The 21,980-nt window shown below is 43.6% G+C and overlaps 1 protein-coding gene across 2 annotated transcripts in view; it reads right to left on the bottom strand.

Moving 5' to 3' along the window:
• STARD3 (StAR related lipid transfer domain containing 3) overlaps positions 1-19,386 on the bottom strand; it is a 171,810-nt gene extending 152,424 nt beyond the window's left edge. For both annotated transcript variants that reach the window (XM_082271203.1, XM_082271204.1), the window contains exons 1-2: positions 19,127-19,386; positions 9,553-9,630 (exon numbers count right to left, since the gene is read on the bottom strand). In XM_082271203.1, coding sequence (XP_082127329.1) covers positions 9,553-9,630; positions 19,127-19,342 — 294 coding nt within the window. In that variant the 5' untranslated portion in view covers positions 19,343-19,386. The remainder of the gene's footprint in view (positions 1-9,552; positions 9,631-19,126) is intronic.
• Between the last annotated feature and the right edge of the window lie 2,594 nt (positions 19,387-21,980).

Here is a 21,980-nt window from a genome sequence, read left to right as displayed (position 1 = left end):
CTTGAAAGGCTTTGAACCCTTGTCAGCCGACCCAGAGGGACGAAAAAAAACTTCCTGTGAGCCAAGAAAGACAGGCTACTTCTGCAACGAGGTTCTTTACCTTTACTAGCCTGCGGAAGAAGGAAGAAAGGTACTCTACTCCCAAGTGAGACTCTTAATGATGTCATCCAGGGTAGCTCCAAACAGGCGATCTCCTTGTAAAGGAAGATCAGTTAAGCCTTTTTTAGGGCACTGGTCCACAAAACCCTTGCACAGAGTAGGTAAGTATAACAGGTTTGTTATTTAAACAAAAAAAAAAAAAAAATAGATTTTTGATTTACCGTAAAATCCTTTTCTCTGATGTTCATTGACGGACACAGCTTCAGATCTTCTTTGACAGATGGGTTATGCTGCTCTCCTTAGGAGTAGGACACTAGGCGGAAAAGGGTTAACAAAGCTTAGCTACGCATATAGTGCAGTCCCAGGGAATATACTCCCACTTCCTGCTAAAGGGTCTAAGTTTTGTAACAAGCAGGGTCAGAAAAAAAACATAACCCAACTCCATAGAGGGGTTGGTGCTGTGTCTGTCAATGAAACCCATTATTTATCTTCTTCGACCGATGGGATGTCCCAAAGCAGTGTCAGCATGAGGGGTGGGAAAAAACACAGCGATAAACATATTTCCCCCAAAAAAGGGCCAACTAGGTAAACCAGGAACTCAACCAGGAACAACTGGAGCTCACCTACCAGAAAAATACACCCTCAGGGAGGCAGAAGTTTCTGCCACAGCGGCCTCCAAAACTTTGCGGCCAAACGCAGCATCTGCAGATGCGAAAACATCCACCTTGCAAAACTTGGTGAATGTATGTACAGACTACCAGGTGGCTGCTTTGCAAACCTGGACCACTGACGCCTGATGACGGAAGGCCCAGGAGGCACAAAGCACCCTTGTAGAATGCGCCTTAAATAGGGAAAGGAGGAACCTGACCCTTATATGAATGGGCCTGCACCACCATCTGCCTGATCCATCTGGAAATGGTCGCAGCAGATGCAGCCTGCCCCTTACGAGAACTATCTGTAAGGATAAACAAGGAATCAGATTTGTGAATCGACTCAAGTCGCTGCCATGTACACCCTGATGGCCCGCACCACATCCAGGGAGGGCAATTTCTTTTGGATGTTTTGGCTTAGGAAACAATGAAGGCAACACGTCTTCATTTAAGTGGAATCCCAAAACAACCTTAGGAAGGAATGACTGACAGTGACGTAGCACCACTTTGTCCGTGTGAACCACTAGGTAGGGCAACCGACAGGAAAATGCAGCCAGCTCAGAGACCCTGCATTAATAGCTACCAAGAAAGCCACTTTCTGCGACAAGGTAAGCATAGGAATTTCAGGAATATTTTCAGAAGCCAGTTTTTGAAGAACCGACAGTACCAGATTAAGATCCCACGCCAAGTAATGTACACCCTCCAAACTTGATGGTAAATCTTCCAAGAGGTAGACTTCCTAGCTTTTAACAGCGTAGGAATCACCAAATTCGACAACCCCCTATCCTTCAATACCTGGCTTTCAATAGCCAGGTTGTTAAAGCCAGTGACCGTATAGCAGGATGGAAGATCGGCCCTTGAGACAACTCTTCTCTGAGAGAAAGCCGCCAAGGGGCATTGGCTACCAGTCTTACCAGGCCTGCGTACCAAGCCCGTCAAGGCCAGTCTGGGGCCACCAAAATTATTGTAATCCCTTCTACTCGATTCTGCGCAGAAGTCTCGGCAGAAGCTGAAGTGGAGAAAATGCATAAACTAGGCAATACTGGCCCCAAGGGACGACCAGAGCATCTGCGGTGTCTGCAAGAGTGTCTTGAGACCTTGCCACAAACCTCGGAACCTTCCGGCTGACATGGGAGGCTAACAGGTCCACGTCAGGGGTCCCTCACTGGAGACACACTTGTTGAAACACTTCCGGGTGAAGGGAACATTTACCCTTGCAAGGTGCACAGTATAGAGGGCTGTAACAAAGCGCTCTTCACCTTAGAATGCCAGCCACTTCTTTGGCCGCTAGGGCACTTTTAGTGACCCGTTGATGATTGACATACGCCACAGATGTGGCGTTGTCCGATTGAATCCTTACTGGACACCCCTGTAGACGATTTATCCACTGGGACAGGCAAAGCCTGATTGCCTAAATTTCCAGGATGTTGATCGGCAGACTGGACTCCTCCCCAGACCCCTGGGCTGATTCTGTGCCCAAGACACCTCCCCACCCGGACAGGCTGGCGTCCGTGGAAGCCACCGTCCAGTACAGGGAAAGAAAAGACTTTCCCTGCCGAAGTGCCAGGGAACCCCTCGTACCCCGGCTCAACAGGATCTGATTGTCCAGGGACCGTAGATTCTTGTCCCAATTGGCTAGAACAATTTTTTGCAGAGGTCTGGTATGAAACTGAGCAAATGGAACCACTTAGAAGGTAGAGACCATCGGGCCCAGCATTTGCAAGCAAGACCGGCAGTTGGATAACAGGAGCCGAATGGCCTGCTGCAATTTCAACAGTTTTGTTTCTGGAAGAAACACCCAGGCTGAGGCTGAATTCAGAGTCAGACCCAGATAGTCAAGCTTGTTGGACGGAGTCCAGGCTGATTTCTGAAAATTCCGAAGTTTGCACCATGATGTCCAGATCTTCCTTCAGAACAGATGAAAAAAGAAGATGGTCCAGGTACCCCAGCATTGAGATACCCCGCTGCCTGAGTAAGGCTAACACGGGGGCCAACACTTTTGTGAACACCTGAGGAGCTGAGGCGAGACCAAAGGGTAACGCCACAAATTGATAGTGCTCCTTGCCTACAGCAAAGCGAAGAAAACGCTGAGGCCCGACATATATTGGGACATGAAGGTAAGTGTCTTTCATATCGATAGAGGCCAGAAAACCCCCTGCGAATGGACTACCCACTATCCCGCTAAAAGACTCCATTCTGAATTTCTAAATCCGCACAAAGCAGTTCAGGGCCTTGAGGTTCAAGATTGCACGGACCTTGCCATCCTTCCTGGGAACCGTAAATAGGTTTGAATAAAACCCCTGAAAACGTTCAGACTCTGGAACTGGTACAATGACTCCTTGTGACAGTAGATCCTGAACCGCTCGAGAAGGCCCTGAAGCTGATCTGGGGACAGGTGCAATTTCGAAGGAAAGAACCTTGCCCGGGGCAAGGTCCGAGACTCGACCTTGTAACCAGACCGGACCAACTCATGGAACCATTTGTCCTGAATGAAAGAAATCCACGGGTCCGGAAAGAAGCAAAGACGTCCCCCCACCCCATGTATGGGTGAGGGGGTCCCTTTAGGCAGAGGAGCGCTTTTCTGCAGGGCCAGCGGAGCCCGCCTTAGACTTACCAACCCAGGCTCTCTTGGAACTTCCAGAGAAGGTACGGGGAGATCCGTCAGCACCTTTTTGGAGGCCTGGTCCGCAGGCCAGCATTTCAACCAGATCATGCAGTGCAGAGTCACCGCTGTCAGCGACACCCTGCAGGCTAAAGGGGCCACGTCCAGGGAGGCATCACAAATATACTGTAACCCCTGTAGCAACTGGTCCGGCAGCTCTGGAGGATGCTTACCCCCTTCCAAATCCTGATGTAAAAGCTTTGCCCATTCCGTCAAGGTCTGGGAGACAAAGGTTATGGCAAACACCGGGCTCAAGATTTCACCTGCCACAGTAAAAAGATAGTGGACCAGAGATTAAGCTGGTAGCAACATGACTTTATTTAACCTAGAAACCTGAGAGTCCACCACTGGTGGGATGGTGGGACGGGAGACCCGGCAAAGCCGCGGAAGGCAGTGGGGGTAAGTCCCCTCCCGCTCGCCGGGGTAACGACCGAGCGGCTCCTGAGCCGCATCGGTCGTTACCGCCGGAAAGCGGACCGCCGGCTCTAAACAATGGTACCGGGGTGATGCCTCTAGCTAGAGGCATCACCCCGGTATAACACCACAAAGTCTGCCGACGTACCCCTACGTCACTTTGCGGGAAGTGGTTAATGCTGAAAGTCTGCAGTTAAAGCACATCTTGTTTGTTTCATTTCAAATCTATTGTGGTGGTGTATAGAGCCAAAAAGATTAGAATTGTGTCGATGTCCCAATATTTATGGACCTCATATATATATATATATATATATATATATATATACATACACACACAAATATACATCTATCTATCTATATATATATATATACATACATATATATATATATATATACACATACATACATAATATATATACATATATATATATATATATATATATATACACACACACACACACACACACACACACAAGGCTTATCCTGTCAGCGGGGTAATGGATTTCATTCCCTGCTCTGTGGGGAAAGAAAATCTATTACTTCCCCTAGTAAAAGCACCTAACACAGTACACCAAAACACTGGCTAGGCACACAATTAACACTTTAATTGCTCTAAATGTTTAACCCCTTCCCAACCAGTGTCATTAGTACAGTGATAGTGCATATTTTTTAGCACTGATCACTGTATTAGTGTCACTGGTTGCCAAAAAGTGTCAGAGTCCGAAAATCCTCGCAATATTGCAGTCCAGCTAGAAGTCTCTGCATGCCGCCAATACTAATAAAACAAAAAGAAAAAAAAAATTGTATACACACACACACACACACACAGTATCTCACAAAAGTGAGTACACCCCTCACCTTTTTGTAAACATTTTATTATATCTTTTTGTGTGACCACACTGAAGAAATGACACTTTGCTACAATGTAAAGTAGTGAGTGTACAGCTTGTATAACAGTGTAAATTTGGTGTCCCCTCAAAATGACTAAACACACAGCCATTAATGTCTAAACCTCTGGCAACAAAAGTGAGTACACCCTTAAGTAAAAATGTCCAAATTGGGCCCAAAGTGTCAATATTTTGTGTGGCCACCATTATTTTCCAGCACTGCCTTAACCCTTTTGGGCATGGAGTTCACCAGAGCCTGTAGTTCTCATTATATATATATATATATATATATATATATATATATATACATATACATACATACACACACACAATATATATATATATATATATATATATATATATATATATATATATATATATATATATATATATATACACACACACACACACACACAAATTCGATTTTTTATGTTTTTTTTTTTTTTTATTGGAAAGGTTTTATAGCAGTAAATAAAACATATTGTTTTTATTTTCAAATTAGGTTTCATTTGGTTTATAGCACAAGAAATAAAAAAAAAAAACAGTGGTGATCAAATACCTGCAAAAGAAAGCTCTATATGTAGGGAAAAAAATTACATACATTTTGTTTGGTTACAGTGTCACATGACCGCACAATTGTCAGTTAAAATAGTGCAGTGCCGTATCGCAAAAAATGTCCTGATCATGAAGGTGGGGGTAAATCTTCCGGGAGTCAAGTGGTTAAAGAATTTTTTTTTTTTATTATTATTTGTTTTTTTACTGCCGCTTCCTAACATATAATGGGTTCAGTTAAAAAACATTTTGAAGCAGACGTTACCAAGTTAAACCAAATTTCAGCTACATGGTTCAATATGAAAGGCTGCACACAAAACAACATTCCGGTTTTGTTTTTTTAAACTGTTACAGTTTCTTACCTGGAGATCCTGGCAGTAACGGCATACTTTGTTACAGGCTAACAATGCTATGCCATTGCCTTCCAATTAGAAATGTTGTCAGCCTGCCATGTAAGTGTCTCTGGTTGGTTGGCTTTTCATCCACCGCAATAATGAGCTGCCTGTATAACACAGGCATCCCATCATTGAAGTGGATATGATTTAAGCAGAACTAAGGGAAAAGCAAATATTGTCTAAATACAAGAGGGAAGTGTATTTGTACATGAATCTTGTGGTGTTTTGTGTATTTCATCCAGATTTGTACAGTAGTCTAATGTGTAAAACATTTCATCCATGTGCAGGATCTCCCTGTAGTAAAGACTGGTCTCTCACATTGTGCATGGTGATTGGCCTTGTATTCACACCCATCCAGTAGTTTTCTATAGACAGCCTATATTGGGAGGATCTACTGAGTACCAGTCACAGCTCTGACCTCTGCACAGGCTACGTGCAACACAATGATATCCCTGCTAGTTTTACAAGGTAATAAACTACGTTTTCAAAGGCATTTAGTGCATACAAATAGATTTTTTTTTTTTTTCTTTATAATTTGTGCGATTGAAAAATATACACGAATAGAAGTTTTTTTGCCTTAAGGTTCTACCTCAAAATGTGTTCGCTAATGCTGTGATTCAGAAAATCCTAGGAGTGTGGGGATGTTATTTAAAAGATTGAAACACAGAAGTAATAAAATCATACCGGTCCTGCATGTTACAGGCATCGCATCTCCATAAACTGTAGGCAATTTTTTTTTCAGAAATGATTGCATTTTTCTCTATAGTCTTTTGGAGTGCTTGCAAATTAGATATAAACAATGCTAAGTGCACTTATATGATCTGGTAAAATGACACATGGTAGCATGTGACAAGGTACATGTGCATCTCAAAAAATTAGAATATCATCAAAAAGTTATTTTAGTAGTTCAATTTTAAAAGTAAGTCCTGGTTCACGCTATAGCGATGACAGACATGTGATTCGGAGTGCAGTGCTCTTAAAATCCCATGCGATGTCTGTGCGATGCAAATTCAGCCATACAGATTGTATGGCTGAATTTGCATCGGATTCAGACACAACATGCACAGGCCCGCAGCAGAATCAGATCACGTGGTGGTTCACACCAATGCGATCCGACTCATGTCCAAACTGACAGTTCGCATTGCGAAATGTAAACTGATCTGGGGGTGTCGTTTTGTATTGACACCCCTAGCGATTTGCATATGGCAGTGGGAACTGCCTGCGATTTGAATGCGATGCGGGAACCCGCAGTGGATTCGCAGGGTTCCGTCATCGCATATATGTGAACCGGCACTGAAACTCATATATTAGATTCATTAAGGGATATATTTTTTAAGAATGTCTTTCTTTTCAGTATCTCAGAAAATTTGAATACTACAGAAGGAGGCCAACAAACAAATAAAAAAAGGATTTTTAATATAGAAATGTTGGCTTACTGAAAAGTGTGTCCATGTACAGTGGAGTATGCACTCAATACTTAGTCGGGGCTCCTTTTGCATGAATTACTGGATCACTGCGGCGTGGCATGGAGGCGATCAACCAGTGGCACTGCTGAGGAGTTATGGAAGCCCAGGCTGCTTTGATAGCAGGCCTTCAGCTCCTCCGCATTGTTGGGTCTGGTGTCTCTACTTTTCCCCTTGACAATACCCCACAGATTCTCTATGGAGTTTAGGTCAGGCGGGGTTTGCTGGCCAATCAAGCAAAGTGATACCATGATCATTAAACCAGGTATTGGTACTTTTGGCAGTGTGTGCAGGTGCCAAGTCCTGCTGCAAAATGAAAAATCAGCATCTCCATAAAGCTGGTCTGCAGAAGGAAGCCTGAAGTGCTGTGGAAACTTCACACTGGACCTTATGCAACAGGAATTATGTGCCTCACCACCAGACTGAGACCTTGGTTTTCTAAATGAAATACAAAATTTACTTTCACCCAAAAAGAGGACTTTGCACCACTGAGCAACAGTTCAGTCATTTTTCTCCTAGCCCAGGTAAGACGCTTTGGACGTTGTCTCTGGTTCAGGAGTGGCTAGACACAAGGAATGCAATAGTTGTAGCCCATGTCATGGATACATCTGTGAGATGGCTCTTGAAGCACTGACACCAGCCGTAGTCCAGTCCTTGTGAATCTCCCCCAAATTCTTGAACGGTCTTTGATTTACAATACCCACAAGGCTGTGGATATCTCTGTTGCTTGTGCATCTTTTTCTACCACACTTTTTTCTTCTAGGCAACTTTCCATTAACATGCTTGAATACAGCACTCTGAACAGCCAGCTTCTTTAGCAATGACCTTTTGTTATTTACCCTCCTTGTGGAGAGTGTCAATGACTGTTTTCTGGACAACTGTTAAGTCAGCAGTCTTCCCCATGATTGTCTAACCTACTGAACGAGACAGACTAGGGATGCACCGAAATTTCGGCCACCGAAAGTTTCGGCTGAAAATGGGCCAGAGGCGCATCTTTTGAATGAAGGACAACGGAGAAGCAGAGTGTCTGACAGTAAGGACGCTGAGGCAGGGGGGGGGGGGGGGAAGCTGAGGCAAGCTTACCATTGGTATTAGTATTATGCAGCATGAGGGGGTTAATGTATTGCCACTGCTGGTCACTGATGCATTAGTGACCGACCAGTGGCAGTTAATTAACCCCTTTGTGCTACATTAGTGCAACCAGGATCAGTGCAAACAGTGTTAATTAACACTGATACTGGTTGCACTAATGCAGCACAAAGGGGTTAATTAACTGCCACTGGTCGGTCACTAATGCATCAGTGACCAGCAGTGGCAATACATTAACCCCCTCATGCTGCATAATACAAATACCATTGGCAATTACATTAACCTCTTGCCAACCCGTCACAGTACATATACTGTGACAGGGTGGCAGCGACAGGTGTAGGTCGCTGGCTGTTTTTGGTGTATGCCCCTCTTCTATCTATTTTAAAACTATTTGGGGGAAAAAGTCATTTTCGGTTTCGGCCCAGAATTATAATTTCGGTGCATCCCTAAGACAGACCATTCAAAAGGCTCAAGAAACCTTTACAGGTGTTTGAGTTAATTAGCTGAGTGTGACACCATGGGTCTACAATAATAAACTTTTTCTTAATATTCAAATTTCCTGAGATACTGAATATTGGGTTTTCACCAGCTGTAAGCCACAATCATCAAAATTAAAAGGAAAAAAAAAATTTTGAAATATACCACTGTGTGTGATGAATTTATATAATATTTGGGAGTTTTACTTTTTGAATTGAATTACTGAAATAAAATTAACTTTTAACTGAGATTCAAATTTTTTGAGATGCACCTGTACATCTAGATTCGGTCAGAAACCCCCTGAAGCTTTCCTGCCTTCAGGAAGCAGAGCGTCAAATTGAGGTTGAGTTGTAGAAAAAGTTCCTTGTGACCAGCCATTGTTTTCACCTACTCCTTGTGAATGACAAACAGGGTGTCCCCAGAGAGCACTGTTACAGCTTTGAAAATAAAAAATAAAGCTGAACTTCAGAGTCGGTTCACACTATGGCGACACGACTTCGGGGCGACTTGAACAAGTCGCCGTGCACCGCGACTTCAGCGCGGCTTGCACTGACTTCACATAATGGAAGTCAATGCAAGTCGCTCCGACTTCGGCCAAAAGTAGTGCAGGAACCTTTTTCTAAGTGGGAGCGACTTGAGTCGCTCCTATTAGAACGGTTCCCATTGCATAGAATGGAGCACGACTTGTCAAGTGACCAAGTCGCCTGACAAGTCGGAGTAGTGTGAACCGGCACTCAGGGAACAAACCTAGGAAAATATACATGAACAATGCCATACCCAAACAAAAAAGGCCTAGAATATTAGTTTATAAAGAAATTAACTAGAACATGTTGGCTACTGGCTGAAAAACATCAAAAAACTTACAAAAATGTCAAAGAATGAGGTGCTGAACTTGTAGTAGATAATTTCATTTTCCAGGTTCTTCTCAATCCCATTGTTAGTCTGTGGAAAACAATTAACTGTCAACACACACTAAACATTGAAACATGCAAAAACAATATGTAGTTGACACAATCACGTTATTTTTAGGCTAGTTTCACACTTGCGCGGCTCTGAAGGCCTTGTTTTGCGCAGGCACGGCAGCCAATTCATTCAAAGGAGCTGCTGTGCCTCTTGAAAACACGGAAAAGGTCCCTGTACCTTTTCTGCAAATGCGGCCCACGTGGAAACTGCAGTTCCCAGCTCAGAGAAACTGTAGGATTAATGGCACCCCCACACACCGCAGCGACAAACGCCCGCCCGAGTGTGAACCTAGCCTTCATCACAGTAAATAAAAAGAGAAGCAAACATTGTGCACATTCCCTGTCATCAGGGAGAGGCAGCAACACCCATGGCTGCATTTATACATCTAATGGCCAGCAGTGTCCTTGGCCACTAAACTTTGGGGCCAATACACCCTCTAAATGATAGCACTGAGCAGGCAATAGGTACTTTTATGGAGACACTAGAACTGTGCTCGATTGGCTTGATTATACCCAGCCCAGAAATGCTTAGAGCTGAGAGTTTCCGGGTTGACACTCAGCACAGATCTGGGAGTGAATGTTCCCCAATGTTCTCTCACTCGCAATCTTGACAGCATCAGTTGTGGTTTCAGAGTTTGACATGGAGCAAGAGAACTCGGAAACCACTGAAGGGGTAGGGGGCGCATTTACCAAGTCAAATCAAAAGTAATCAGATGGCTCTACAGCCACCCAAATCACTTTTACAGAATAGCACTGACCCGGATGATAAAAACAGAAACAAGCTAAAGGCTGCTACTGCAGCAATCAGCTTGTTTTAACCTCTCCAAGCTATAGACATTCTAGACATGTCCAAAGTGCTAAAGTAGTTAAAGCCTATCTAATTCCAAAAACAAGAATGTTATATATTGCAGATTAAAATGTGTTGGCATGCGATAGTTTTCTTTTAAAATACTTTTTTCCTTTAATTTCACCTGGTCATCTGGTCCACTTCGTTTACCTAAGCTGTCCAGAAAAAGTAGCCATTATAAAGATGATACAAACCATTTAAAAGGGAGTTGTAAAGTCAGGAAGGTTTTTTTTAAATCTTCATGCATTCTATGCATTGGGATAAAAAGCCTTCTGGGTGTAGCAGCCCCCCCAGCAACCCTTATACTTACCTGTGCCCCCTTTCTGTCCAGCGATGTCCATGAGCCCCTCGACCTTCCTGGGACTCTCCCTCCTGATTGGCTGAGAAACAGCTGCAGCGCCATTGGCTCCCACAGCTGTCAAAGTCAGTGAGCCAATCAGGAGACAGAGGGGGCGGGGCAGAACGGCAACTCCGTGTCTGAAGGGACACATGAAGCTGCAGCTTGGCTGCCCCCATAGCAAGCTGCTTGTTGTGGGGGCACTCCATAGGAGGGAGGAGCCAGGAGCAGGAACGAGGGACCTGAGAAGAGGAGGATCCAGGATGCTCTGTGCAAAACCACTGCACAGAGGAGGTAATTATAACATGTTTGTTATTTTATTTATTTTTTTTTTAAACAAGACTTTACAATCACTTTAAGGCCCCGTTCACACTGGGGCGACGCTACTTTGCCGGGCGACCTCATAGGTCGCGGCGCGCTGCTCTCCCCGCGACCTCGGAGCGGCCGGCACGGACTTCATAACATTAAAGTCTATGCAGGTCGCTCCGAGTCGCCCCAAAGAAGCTTTTCTAAGTCGGAGCGACTTGTGTCGCTCCTATTAGAACGGGTCCGCAGCTTCTCTATGGAAGGCGATGTCGCCCCAGTGTGAACGGGGGCTAACACGGACAGGGGTGCTTCTATAGTTCCATTTTTTTTTTTTGCGAAATTCATAATGCAATCATCCACAGTGCGTAACAGTGATACTCAAAATACATCAATTAATCTTAATCAAATTTTTTTCATGCTGTAATAGTGAAAAATCAATTAAAAACGTGTGATAAGATAGGTCTAGTGCACAATATAGTAGAAAGGTAGGGGTGACCAGCGCTATGGAGTGTAGACCTTAGACAATAGTGAAGGTGTAAGCTGCCAACAACCAAACCCACAAGGGGTTAAAGTGTGAAATATATATGAAAGGAGGTTGTAACGGCGCTACCTTAAAGTGAATAAGTGCTTATTGTATGTGCCAACTTAAGACAAAGTGCCAATAAAAATTGTGTCATAAAAAAACATTTAATTTAAAAATAAATAAAGTGCACTAGTGATTTGTGGTGTGACCAAGTTAGTTGGTTAATAAACTGGGCCCATAAGGTGCAACTCAGTAAAGTGCAAGTGCTGTGCTGCATATGCTAGACGAGTAAGAAATAATGGGTTCCCAATGTGCATTTATTTTATAATAACAATTGGCAGAAAATAAGTTAAATTCATAAGTGAAAAATCGCATAAAACAGTGAACATAAATTCATCCGTGCTGTGCGTGGAATTTGTAATACCACTAAAGTGAAAAAAGTGCTAAATTGAATAAGAGAAAGTGATAAATAAAATTGGGGTTGCAATTTTGTTGTACATCCACTAGATGTCGCCCCTAGATATACGACCTGTACTTAAGGAAAAAGATGGTCGGTTTCTTCCGGGGTTCTCCAGTGGGTCGAACCAGGCTTTTTAGTACCTCAGGTTAGAAGAAAGAAACCCCATGATGTAAAGTATATCTGTAGCGTGGAAGAGAGAGCATAAAGACTCACGTTTGAGGCTGTCTAGGATCAGCGGTGATGGCCGGGAAGCTTCCGCGTTCCACGGCCCAGGCTCCGAAACCGGAAGTGACGTAATGACGTTACGACTCCGCCCTACGCGTTTCGTCATGTGACGTCTGCTGGAGCGGCGTCAACGTAACAAGCTCCCGGCCTTTAAATAGCGTGTCCGTCTCCTGGCAACCAATCGGCCTCCCCCGCCGCCATATTGGTGCGCGCAAACTGAAGCCGGACGGAGGACACATTGGGCCTCCCTGCAATGCCTCTTCAGATGCCGGAGCGGAGGGACAGCTATTTTGGAACATCATTTCCTGACAGCCTATGTCTGATACCGTAGTGAGGTTAAAACATGACATTTATTAAAAATCATTAAAAAAGAGGAAAAAACTGAAAAAATGTCTTAAAAATGAAAAGAAATTTTTAATTAATTTTTTAAATTTCTTTTCATTTTTAAGACATTTTTTCAGTTTTTTCCTCTTTTTTAATGATTTTTAATAAATGTCATGTTTTAACCTCACTACGGTATCAGACATAGGCTGTCAGGAAATGATGTTCCAAAATAGCTGTCCCTCCGCTCCGGCATCTGAAGAGGCATTGCAGGGAGGCCCAATGTGTCCTCCGTCCGGCTTCAGTTTGCGCGCACCAATATGGCGGCGGGGGAGGCCGATTGGTTGCCAGGAGACGGACACGCTATTTAAAGGCCGGGAGCTTGTTACGTTGACGCCGCTCCAGCAGACGTCACATGACGAAACGCGTAGGGCGGAGTCGTAACGTCATTACGTCACTTCCGGTTTCGGAGCCTGGGCCGTGGAACGCGGAAGCTTCCCGGCCATCACCGCTGATCCTAGACAGCCTCAAACGTGAGTCTTTATGCTCTCTCTTCCACGCTACAGATATACTTTACATCATGGGGTTTCTTTCTTCTAACCTGAGGTACTAAAAAGCCTGGTTCGACCCACTGGAGAACCCCGGAAGAAACCGACCATCTTTTTCCTTAAGTACAGGTCGTATATCTAGGGGCGACATCTAGTGGATGTACAACAAAATTGCAACCCCAATTTTATTTATCACTTTCTCTTATTCAATTTAGCACTTTTTTCACTTTAGTGGTATTACAAATTCCACGCACAGCACGGATGAATTTATGTTCACTGTTTTATGCGATTTTTCACTTATGAATTTAACTTATTTTCTGCCAATTGTTATTATAAAATAAATGCACATTGGGAACCCATTATTTCTTACTCGTCTAGCATATGCAGCACAGCACTTGCACTTTACTGAGTTGCACCTTATGGGCCCAGTTTATTAACCAACTAACTTGGTCACACCACAAATCACTAGTGCACTTTATTTATTTTTAAATTAAATGTTTTTTTATGACACAATTTTTATTGGCACTTTGTCTTAAGTTGGCACATACAATAAGCACTTATTCACTTTAAGGTAGCGCCGTTACAACCTCCTTTCATATATATAGTGCACAATATAAGTCCATATAATATTTAAAATAAATGTAAAGTCTTTTTTTTTTTTAATAAAAAACATGTTATACTTACATCCCCTGTGCAGTTGGTTTTGCACAGAGCAGCCTGGATCCTCTTCTTGGGTCACCTTTGCTGCTCCTGGCCCCTCCCTCCTGTCAAGTGCCCCCACAGCAAGCAGCTTACTATGGGGCGAGCTGCAGCTCTATGTCTCCAGACATGGAGCTGCAGTTTGGCCCCACCCACCTCTCCTCATTGGCTAACTGACCCCCGACTGTGTCTCAGCCAAACAGGAGGGAGAGTCCCAGGCGGCCGAGCAACTCGTGGACATCGCTGGACATAGAATGGGCTCAGGAAACTATTAGGGAGTGCTGGGGTGGCTGCTGCACACAGAAGGCTTTTTATCCTAACGCATAGAATGCATTAAGATAAAAAACCCTCTGACTTAACAACTCCTTTAGGTCATGTGTATGTAATCATGTGCTGTGAAGTGTTCCACATTCCCCTCATGTGCCCTTATTCACCACAATGTATGCATCCCCAGCAGATATACATGATAATACAGATAGAAACTGCTTTGATTTAATGATACAACGCCAGTAAGGGCTTGAACTTCCTCCTGGCCCGCCGCGATTCCGCATGTGACGTCACTGAGAGACTGGAAATTTAGTTGCGTTTCGCCCTCCCACAGGGCGTTATCAAAGATGTCTTCAAGCCCTTACTGAAGTTGTATCCATACAAAGTGGTTTCTATCTGGCTTACTGCAAGGGTGATTTTCATTTGTTTTATCAAATAAACCAAAAATACTACACTATATGAGCTCTGTCTGTACCTCTATTTTGATTAGGATGCGCAATGGTATTGCTGACCATTAGACATCATATTACACCAGCTCCTCACCAGGATTTAGCGCTTAAGACCCTCATGCATATCAGCTGAGGGTCCATACATTCTGGTAAGGGCACATGAGGGGTGTGTGGAACACTTCACAGCACATGATTACTTGGAGCATTCTGCACTTTTATAATCGTTTTGAGTACTAAGCACTTTAATGGAGATTGGCAACTGTGAAATGAACATTTTTGGGAACTAAATATTATATGGACTTATATTGTGCACTATACATTTCTTATCACACATGTTTTTAATTTATTTTTCACTATTACAGCATTGAAATAATGAGATTTAGGTTAACTGATGATTTTTGAGTATCACGGTTATGTGCTGTGGATGATTGCATTATATTAAGTCAGTTTTCATTCATATGTTTAAACCTTTATCCCAAAAGGAAAAAATCTGTTACTATAACTGCTTAATAAGTGTTCAGTAAAGCTAGGCTCTAGTTCATTAGTCAAATCAAGACACGGGGCCACTCACTAAAACTAGTAGAAAAGCGGTTTAACTTTAAAACTTATCACTACCCTGTCATCCAGTCCCCGCCGGCTCTTCTCAACTTTTAACTCTCTACTTCGTCCCTCACCCCCTCTACTCACTAACTCAATCACTGCCCAAGAGATTGCCAATCACTTCAAAGACAAGGTTGATGCAATACGTGAGGACACCTCCACTGTGCGTACATCTTCCCCACTCAACATACCTTGCCTAACAGCACAGTCAACACTCTCCTCCTTTGAACTGGCTACTACTGAAGAGGTTAAAAAACTGTTTTCAGATGCCCACCTAACCACCTGTTCCCTGTTACCTCACAACTACTACGGACACCCTCTTATTCTATCCTATGCTCCCTTACTCACATCTTCAATCTCTCCCTCTCTAGTGATGCCTTCCCCTCCCCTCTAAAACATGCACAGATCACTCCCATACTTAAAAAGCCCTCACTGGACCCCACCAACCTGAACAACTTAAGACCCATTTCACTGCTCCCATTCACTTCTAAACTTCTAGAACGCTTAGTCTACAACCGTCTCAGCTTCTACCTCAGTGAAAATAACCTTCCTGATCCCTTACAGTCTGGCTTTCCTTCGCAGCACTCTACAGAAACTGCCTTACTAGAACTCACAAACGATCTAACTGCTAAAACCAATGGCCACAACTCCATACTTCTATTACTTGACCTTTCTGCGGCCTTTGATACTGTTGACCACCCGCTCCTTCTTAATAAACTCCGTTCCCTTGGCCTCCAAGATTCTGCTCTATCTTGGTTCTCCTACAAATCACAGCGCTCCTTCAGTGTTACCCACAACTCTACCTCCTCCTCCCCATTGCCCCTTTCTGTGGGGGTTCCCCAAGGCTCTGTTCTTGGACCCCTCCTCTTCTCTATATACACCGGCTCCCTCGGTCACTTGATAACCGCCCACGGCTTCCAATACCATCTATACGCCAATGACACTCAAATCTATCTGTCTACTCCTCACCTCACTCCTTCAGTCTCCTCTCGCATTGCTAACTTACTAACTGACATATCAACATGGATGTCACACCACTAAATCTCTCTAAAACTGAGCTGGTAATATTCCCTCCCGCCTGTGCCCCCCTCCATGACAAAATTAGTTATGCAACCATCAATCCCTCCCCTCATGCCAGGGTACTAGGTGTACTGACCTGTCCTTTCAGCCCCAAATCCAATCATTGTCAAAAGCTTGTAGACTTCACCTCCGCATCATCTCTAAAATTCGCCCCTTTTTAACAACTGAAACCACCAAGCTACTCATTCACTCCCTTGTTATTTCTCGCCTCGACTATTGCAACTCCCTTCTAATAGGCCTACCACTTCATAGGCTATCCCCTCTTCAGTCTATCATGAATGAAAAAATCAAAATACTAACCATAACATACAAAGCCATTCACAACTCTGCCCCGAGCTACATCACCAATCTGGTCTCCAAATATCACCCAAACCGTCCTCACCGCTCCTCTCAAGACCTCCTACTCTCAAGCTCCCTTGTCTCCTCCTCTCATGCTCGTCTCCAGAATTTCTCCAGGGCCTCGCCCATCCTCTGGAACGCTCTACCTCAACCTGTACGGCTATCCCCTACTCTAGCTGCTTTCAGGCGATCCCTGAAAACTCTCTTCAGGGAAGCCTATCACACCGCCAACTAATCTGCCATCAGCTCATTCCCTACTCTTACAACCTCTTGTAACACCCCATTAGATTGTAAGCTCTTTTGAGCAGGGCCCTCTTAATCCTCTTGTATTTTATTGTATTGTACATGCACTGTCTCCCTTTAATATTGTAAAGCGCTGCGTAAACTGCTGGCGCTATAGAAATCCTTAATAATAATAATAATAATAACTGCGTAAAGGGTTCTTTACTGTCAGAAGAGTAAGGATGTGGAATTCTCTTCCACAAGCAAAGGTATCAGCAGGGAGCATCGATAGTTTAAAAAAACTATTAGATGGGCACCCTTTAAGTCCAAAACATACAGGGGTATAAAATGTACGGTTAACAGCATACACAAACACCAGAGGTTGAACTGGATGGGCTGGTGTTTTTTTTTCAACCTATCTATTTAACTAAGTCCATCTAACTCTACTAGTGCATACAACTGCACCCTGTCTCCAGGTTAACAATGCTGCTATCTAATGCCCCATACACACGTGCAGATTATCTGCAGACTTACCTTTTCTATGTAGTGCAAGGGCCTGCCGGATTGCATACAAATTGAAAGTGTTTAGATTTGACCTCATATTATATGGTTTTGGTAAGTCTGCAGATAATCTGCACGTGTGTACGGGGCATAAGGATTGCTACGTTGCTTCTCCAAAGATAGTGGAGGACTAAGCATAACCACCCCAAGGCCTCATTCCCCCAGGCATACTGATACATACGGCTAAGGCCCATTTTACCCCCACTGGAGATGCACAGGTATTCTGTGCATCCACATGCAGGCAGTCCCACCCATGTCTATTTAGACACAGCAGCTGGTCCATTTCTCTGAACCCAAACATTGTGCGATCGTGGGCTATGTCCATGCAGTTGCTGCATGCCAGTAAACACGAATGGAACTGCCTGCACGCAGATCTATGGAACACCTGTGCATCCCATTCAGGCAATACCCATGTAAATGAGGCCTAAGAAAAAGAGGTGCATTAATGGCTTGATCACCAGGTGAAAAAATAAGAAACAAAACAAAAAAGAAAAAAAAAAACTATTGCAGCCACCACATGCAAAGGGTGATAAGCTGCAACATATTCGATTTTTGATTGAGTTACTAATAGCCAGTGATCTTTGTATAAGGGTTATAAACTAAGAACCATTACGTTTAAAAAGCACAAAAATAGTTATCTTGCAGTGTGGACATGTATTCTACTGATACATATGAGTGGTGAATTTTAATAAGTATTCCTTTAAAAATGCTCCTGACTTCTAGATTGAACAGCTCTAGAATACAGCAATAATCTGTCCATCCCCACATATAACATGATAAATGAGCCCTATTCCTACACCAGAAAGGAGTTTGCAATCTGAGAGTTCCATATAGTGGATTATTTTTGTGACAGATGAGTTATCACCATCTGCTCCCGACCTTAGAGAAATTGTTATTTTGCATGTTTGAATTGCAAAAAAAAATAATAATTTAATGGTCAAATGTAGAATGAATCAATTTTATTGTTTGATAAGCAAGTTACTATTGATTTCACATCCAGCCCCAGAGAAGTGGTTCAGGGGACTTGTAGTTAATACAAGCATATTCTTTTATACAGACAAGATGTAATATAAACAATGCATTGTCCACTCACACACAATTATAACTGTATAGAGCAGGGCTTGACAAATCTGTTTAGAATCTAGGAGCCAGCTAAAAAAGTTAGGAGCCAGTTTTTTTAAATCCGCTGCCCAGAACTGCATGTCTGGGGTGTCAGGCAATAAGAATTGCTCACGCCTGGTGGCAAGTGACAAAAAAAAATTAAAATAGAAAAAAAAAAAAAGTGGCACTGGCGAGGCTGCGCTGATGGGTAATGATGAGGTGGCACTGGCAGGCGACACTGATGAGGCTGCGCTGATGAGCACTGATAGGATGCACTGATAGGCAGCACTGACAAGGTGGTACTGATAGCCGCACTCATCACAGCACAGTCCACCAGAGGGCGCTGGTTTGCACATAGGAGCGTGTATACCGCTTCAGCAGGTCGCAAAGCCACGGCTTTAATTATCGGCCAGCCTGACGTTAGTCTGCGCACCCACGGGTGGGCCTTATGGGAGGAGCCCCACCACTGCTGCGGTGTGACCCAGGCACAAGGACGCGATTTTCAGTCGCCATTGCGAACTGGCGCCTGGGTTTTGTCGAGCCCTGATACAGAGCAGTTTACAAAACTGATACATTGTTATTGGTACTCACATTGAGCTCAATGATCCACAAAAGAGAAATGAAGAGTAGGTCAAATGTGACAAAAAGGCAGAATGTCCGACGAACATCAGAAATGGTCCTGCGCTGTTCTGGGGGTAGAAAAAACTGAGGCGACAGGCTTTGGCTTAGTGATGAATTGATGGAGGCAATAGCTGGAAGACTTCGTTCCAGATCAGACTGAAGATCACCTGGTAGTTTACTCATCATGGAAAGTGGAGGGAAATGTCAAGATAATAAAAAAGGGGTCACCAATCCATCTGTCAGGAAGAAAGAGGGGTAAACACATGTTCATAACACTTAAGACTGTTGGCGAAGATGTTCAGCTTTAATAAGGACCAGCATTTATAGCTGAATGTGATTAACTACTACTAGATATACCATGACCTGGATAAATGTAAACCTTCACAGATATATTCATTATATATCAACATAAATGTATTCTCCTGCCCTTCCCCTCTGATATTTCACCTTTACCCATTCCTTCACACAAAATAGGCTAGTATATATGCATTGTCATTCATTCTGAATGGCACACCAATGCAGACATATAGCAAAAAATGCATCTAAAGAGGAACTCCAGTCAGACTTTAAAAGTTGTAGAAAAAATACATGCAGCATGTGAAAACCTCGATAATGCGATTTATCCAATTTGTTGTTCTAAATCTGTCATTTTTAAGTGTAAAAAGTAGTTTGTAAACACACTGATCAAAAATGTCATAGCGGTCACTTTAACTGAGGGCAGCTGAAGCCAGCGCCCTCAGTTTTTCGGGGAATTCTCAGTGAGTTTGCATGCCCAGTACACATAGCTTGCACAATGCACGTTGCCTCCGTATGTGATTTGCCTGTCTCCGCCCATCTCTGCTTGTCCTCCGCCCCCTCCTCCAGCTCTTCTCTGCACTCCTTTAACTTGCCTTCCCCTCCTCCAACTCTTTAACAAAAAAAAAAAAAAAAAAGTGTAAGGACTGGGATTGCTGAGGAAAATATTCCAGGAATCAATAGGAGTACAGTATTGACGTCATTCACCTATAAGGGGGAAGCAGGAAGTGAAGAGAAACAATTAAAGGTATTTAGAGCTAGATTTTTTTTTTTTTCATCCATTGTTATTTAAAGAAGGGGAGAGAATGCTATTAGAATAAAGTTTAAAAATAGACTGAAGAACCACTTAAGCTGAGGACACCACGGAGGACAAATTTGAATATAATGCATTAACCACTTAAGCCCCGGAAGATTTTACCCCCTTCCTGACCAGGGACTATTTTGCGATTCGGCACTGCGTGAATTTAACTGACAATTGCGCGGTCGTGCGACGCTGTTCCTAAACGAATTTGATGTCCTTTTTTTCCCACAAACAGAGCTTTCTTTTGGTGGTATTTGATCACCTGTGCAATTTTTTGATCATGCGCTATAAACAAAAAAAGAGTGTCAATTTTGCAAAAATAGCAATATTTTTCACATTTCATTTTTTAATATGAAATTCCCCCCCAAAAAAATGTAAAAATCAAAATTTTGTAACATTTTCGGCCAATTTGTTTTATGCTACATATGTTTGGTAAAAATCGCAAAAAGCGTATTTTGATTGGTTTGCGCAAAAGTTATTGCGTTGACTAACAAAGGGAAAGATTTTTGTCATTTTTGTTGTTTTTTTTTTTTAACGAGTAATGGCGGCGATCTGCGATTTTTTTTGCGGTACTGCGGCGGACAGATCAGACCCTTGACTGACATTTTTGACACTTTTGGGGTTACCAGTGACATTTCTACAGTAATCAGTGCTATACATATGCACTGTTACTGTAAAATTACACTGGCAGTGAAGGGGTTAACTTTATTTGAGAGGGAGGGGGCTGTGTGTGTCCCTAGGGGCGTGATTCTAACTGTGATTGGCTGTGACTTGAGGTGTAGGAACAGTGATCAACGGTCCTACATAGTAGAACCGTATGATCATTTTTTTCTACACAGGGGAGAATGACAGGCGGCTTGTTTAAACTAGCCGCCTGCCTTTCTCCCTCTCCCCCGACAATCGCAGAGTGACCGGCGGACATCGTGACCGAGCGGGAGCGCGCCTCCGGCGGCGCGCGCTCGCTCCCCAGAGCCTCACAGGCTAGCGAAGTAGACCAACGCCGCTCTGCCTGTGAGGGGCTGACTGCCGCAGTAAATATACTGTGCGCAGTCGGCAAGTGGTTAAGAGCCCATTTAAAAAGAGAACCTGAACTTTTCAGAATACTACCTAAATAACCACATGCCGACCAGCCACTGTACATATACTGTGGCAAGTTGGCAGGATCCCATGAAAGGACGTAATCGTACGCCGCTCCACTGGAGCACACCCATTCACCGGAGAGGAAGCCGTTCTGCGGGGGCCAGCGGCCGCGATTGCCGCCAGGTACCCATGGAGACAGAATGGCAGTCTGTTGTTGTAAACACAGCAGACCGCTGTTGTCAGCAATTAACTCCTATTTAGGAACACATGTCCCTGTGTTCAGTCCAGAAGTTCATTTCACACACAGTTAGAAAGCACCCCCTAGGGAGACATTTAACCCTTTGATCGCCCCTGGTGTTAACCCCTTCCCTGCCAGTGTCATTAGTAAAGTAACAGTGCATTGTTTTAGCACTGATTACTGTAGTAATGTCACTGGTCCCCCCAAAAGTGTCAGTTAGGTGCCCGACCTGCCGGCCGCAACGTCGCAGTCCTGCTAAAAATCGCTGATCGCCGCCATTACTAGAAAAAAAAGCAAAATAAATAAAAAAGACAAATCTTTCCCCTAGTTTGTAGACGCGATAACTTTTGCGCAAACCAATCAATATTTTTTTACCAAAAATAAATAGCAGAATACAAATTGGCCTAAAA

This window comes from Pelophylax lessonae (genome assembly GCF_965119305.1).
Source record: "Pelophylax lessonae genome assembly, chromosome: 11".
NCBI classification, from domain to species: Eukaryota; Metazoa; Chordata; class Amphibia; order Anura; family Ranidae; genus Pelophylax; species Pelophylax lessonae.
The sequence above is the reverse complement of the archived record's forward strand: the minus strand, read 5'-3'. Positions and strand labels throughout refer to the sequence as shown.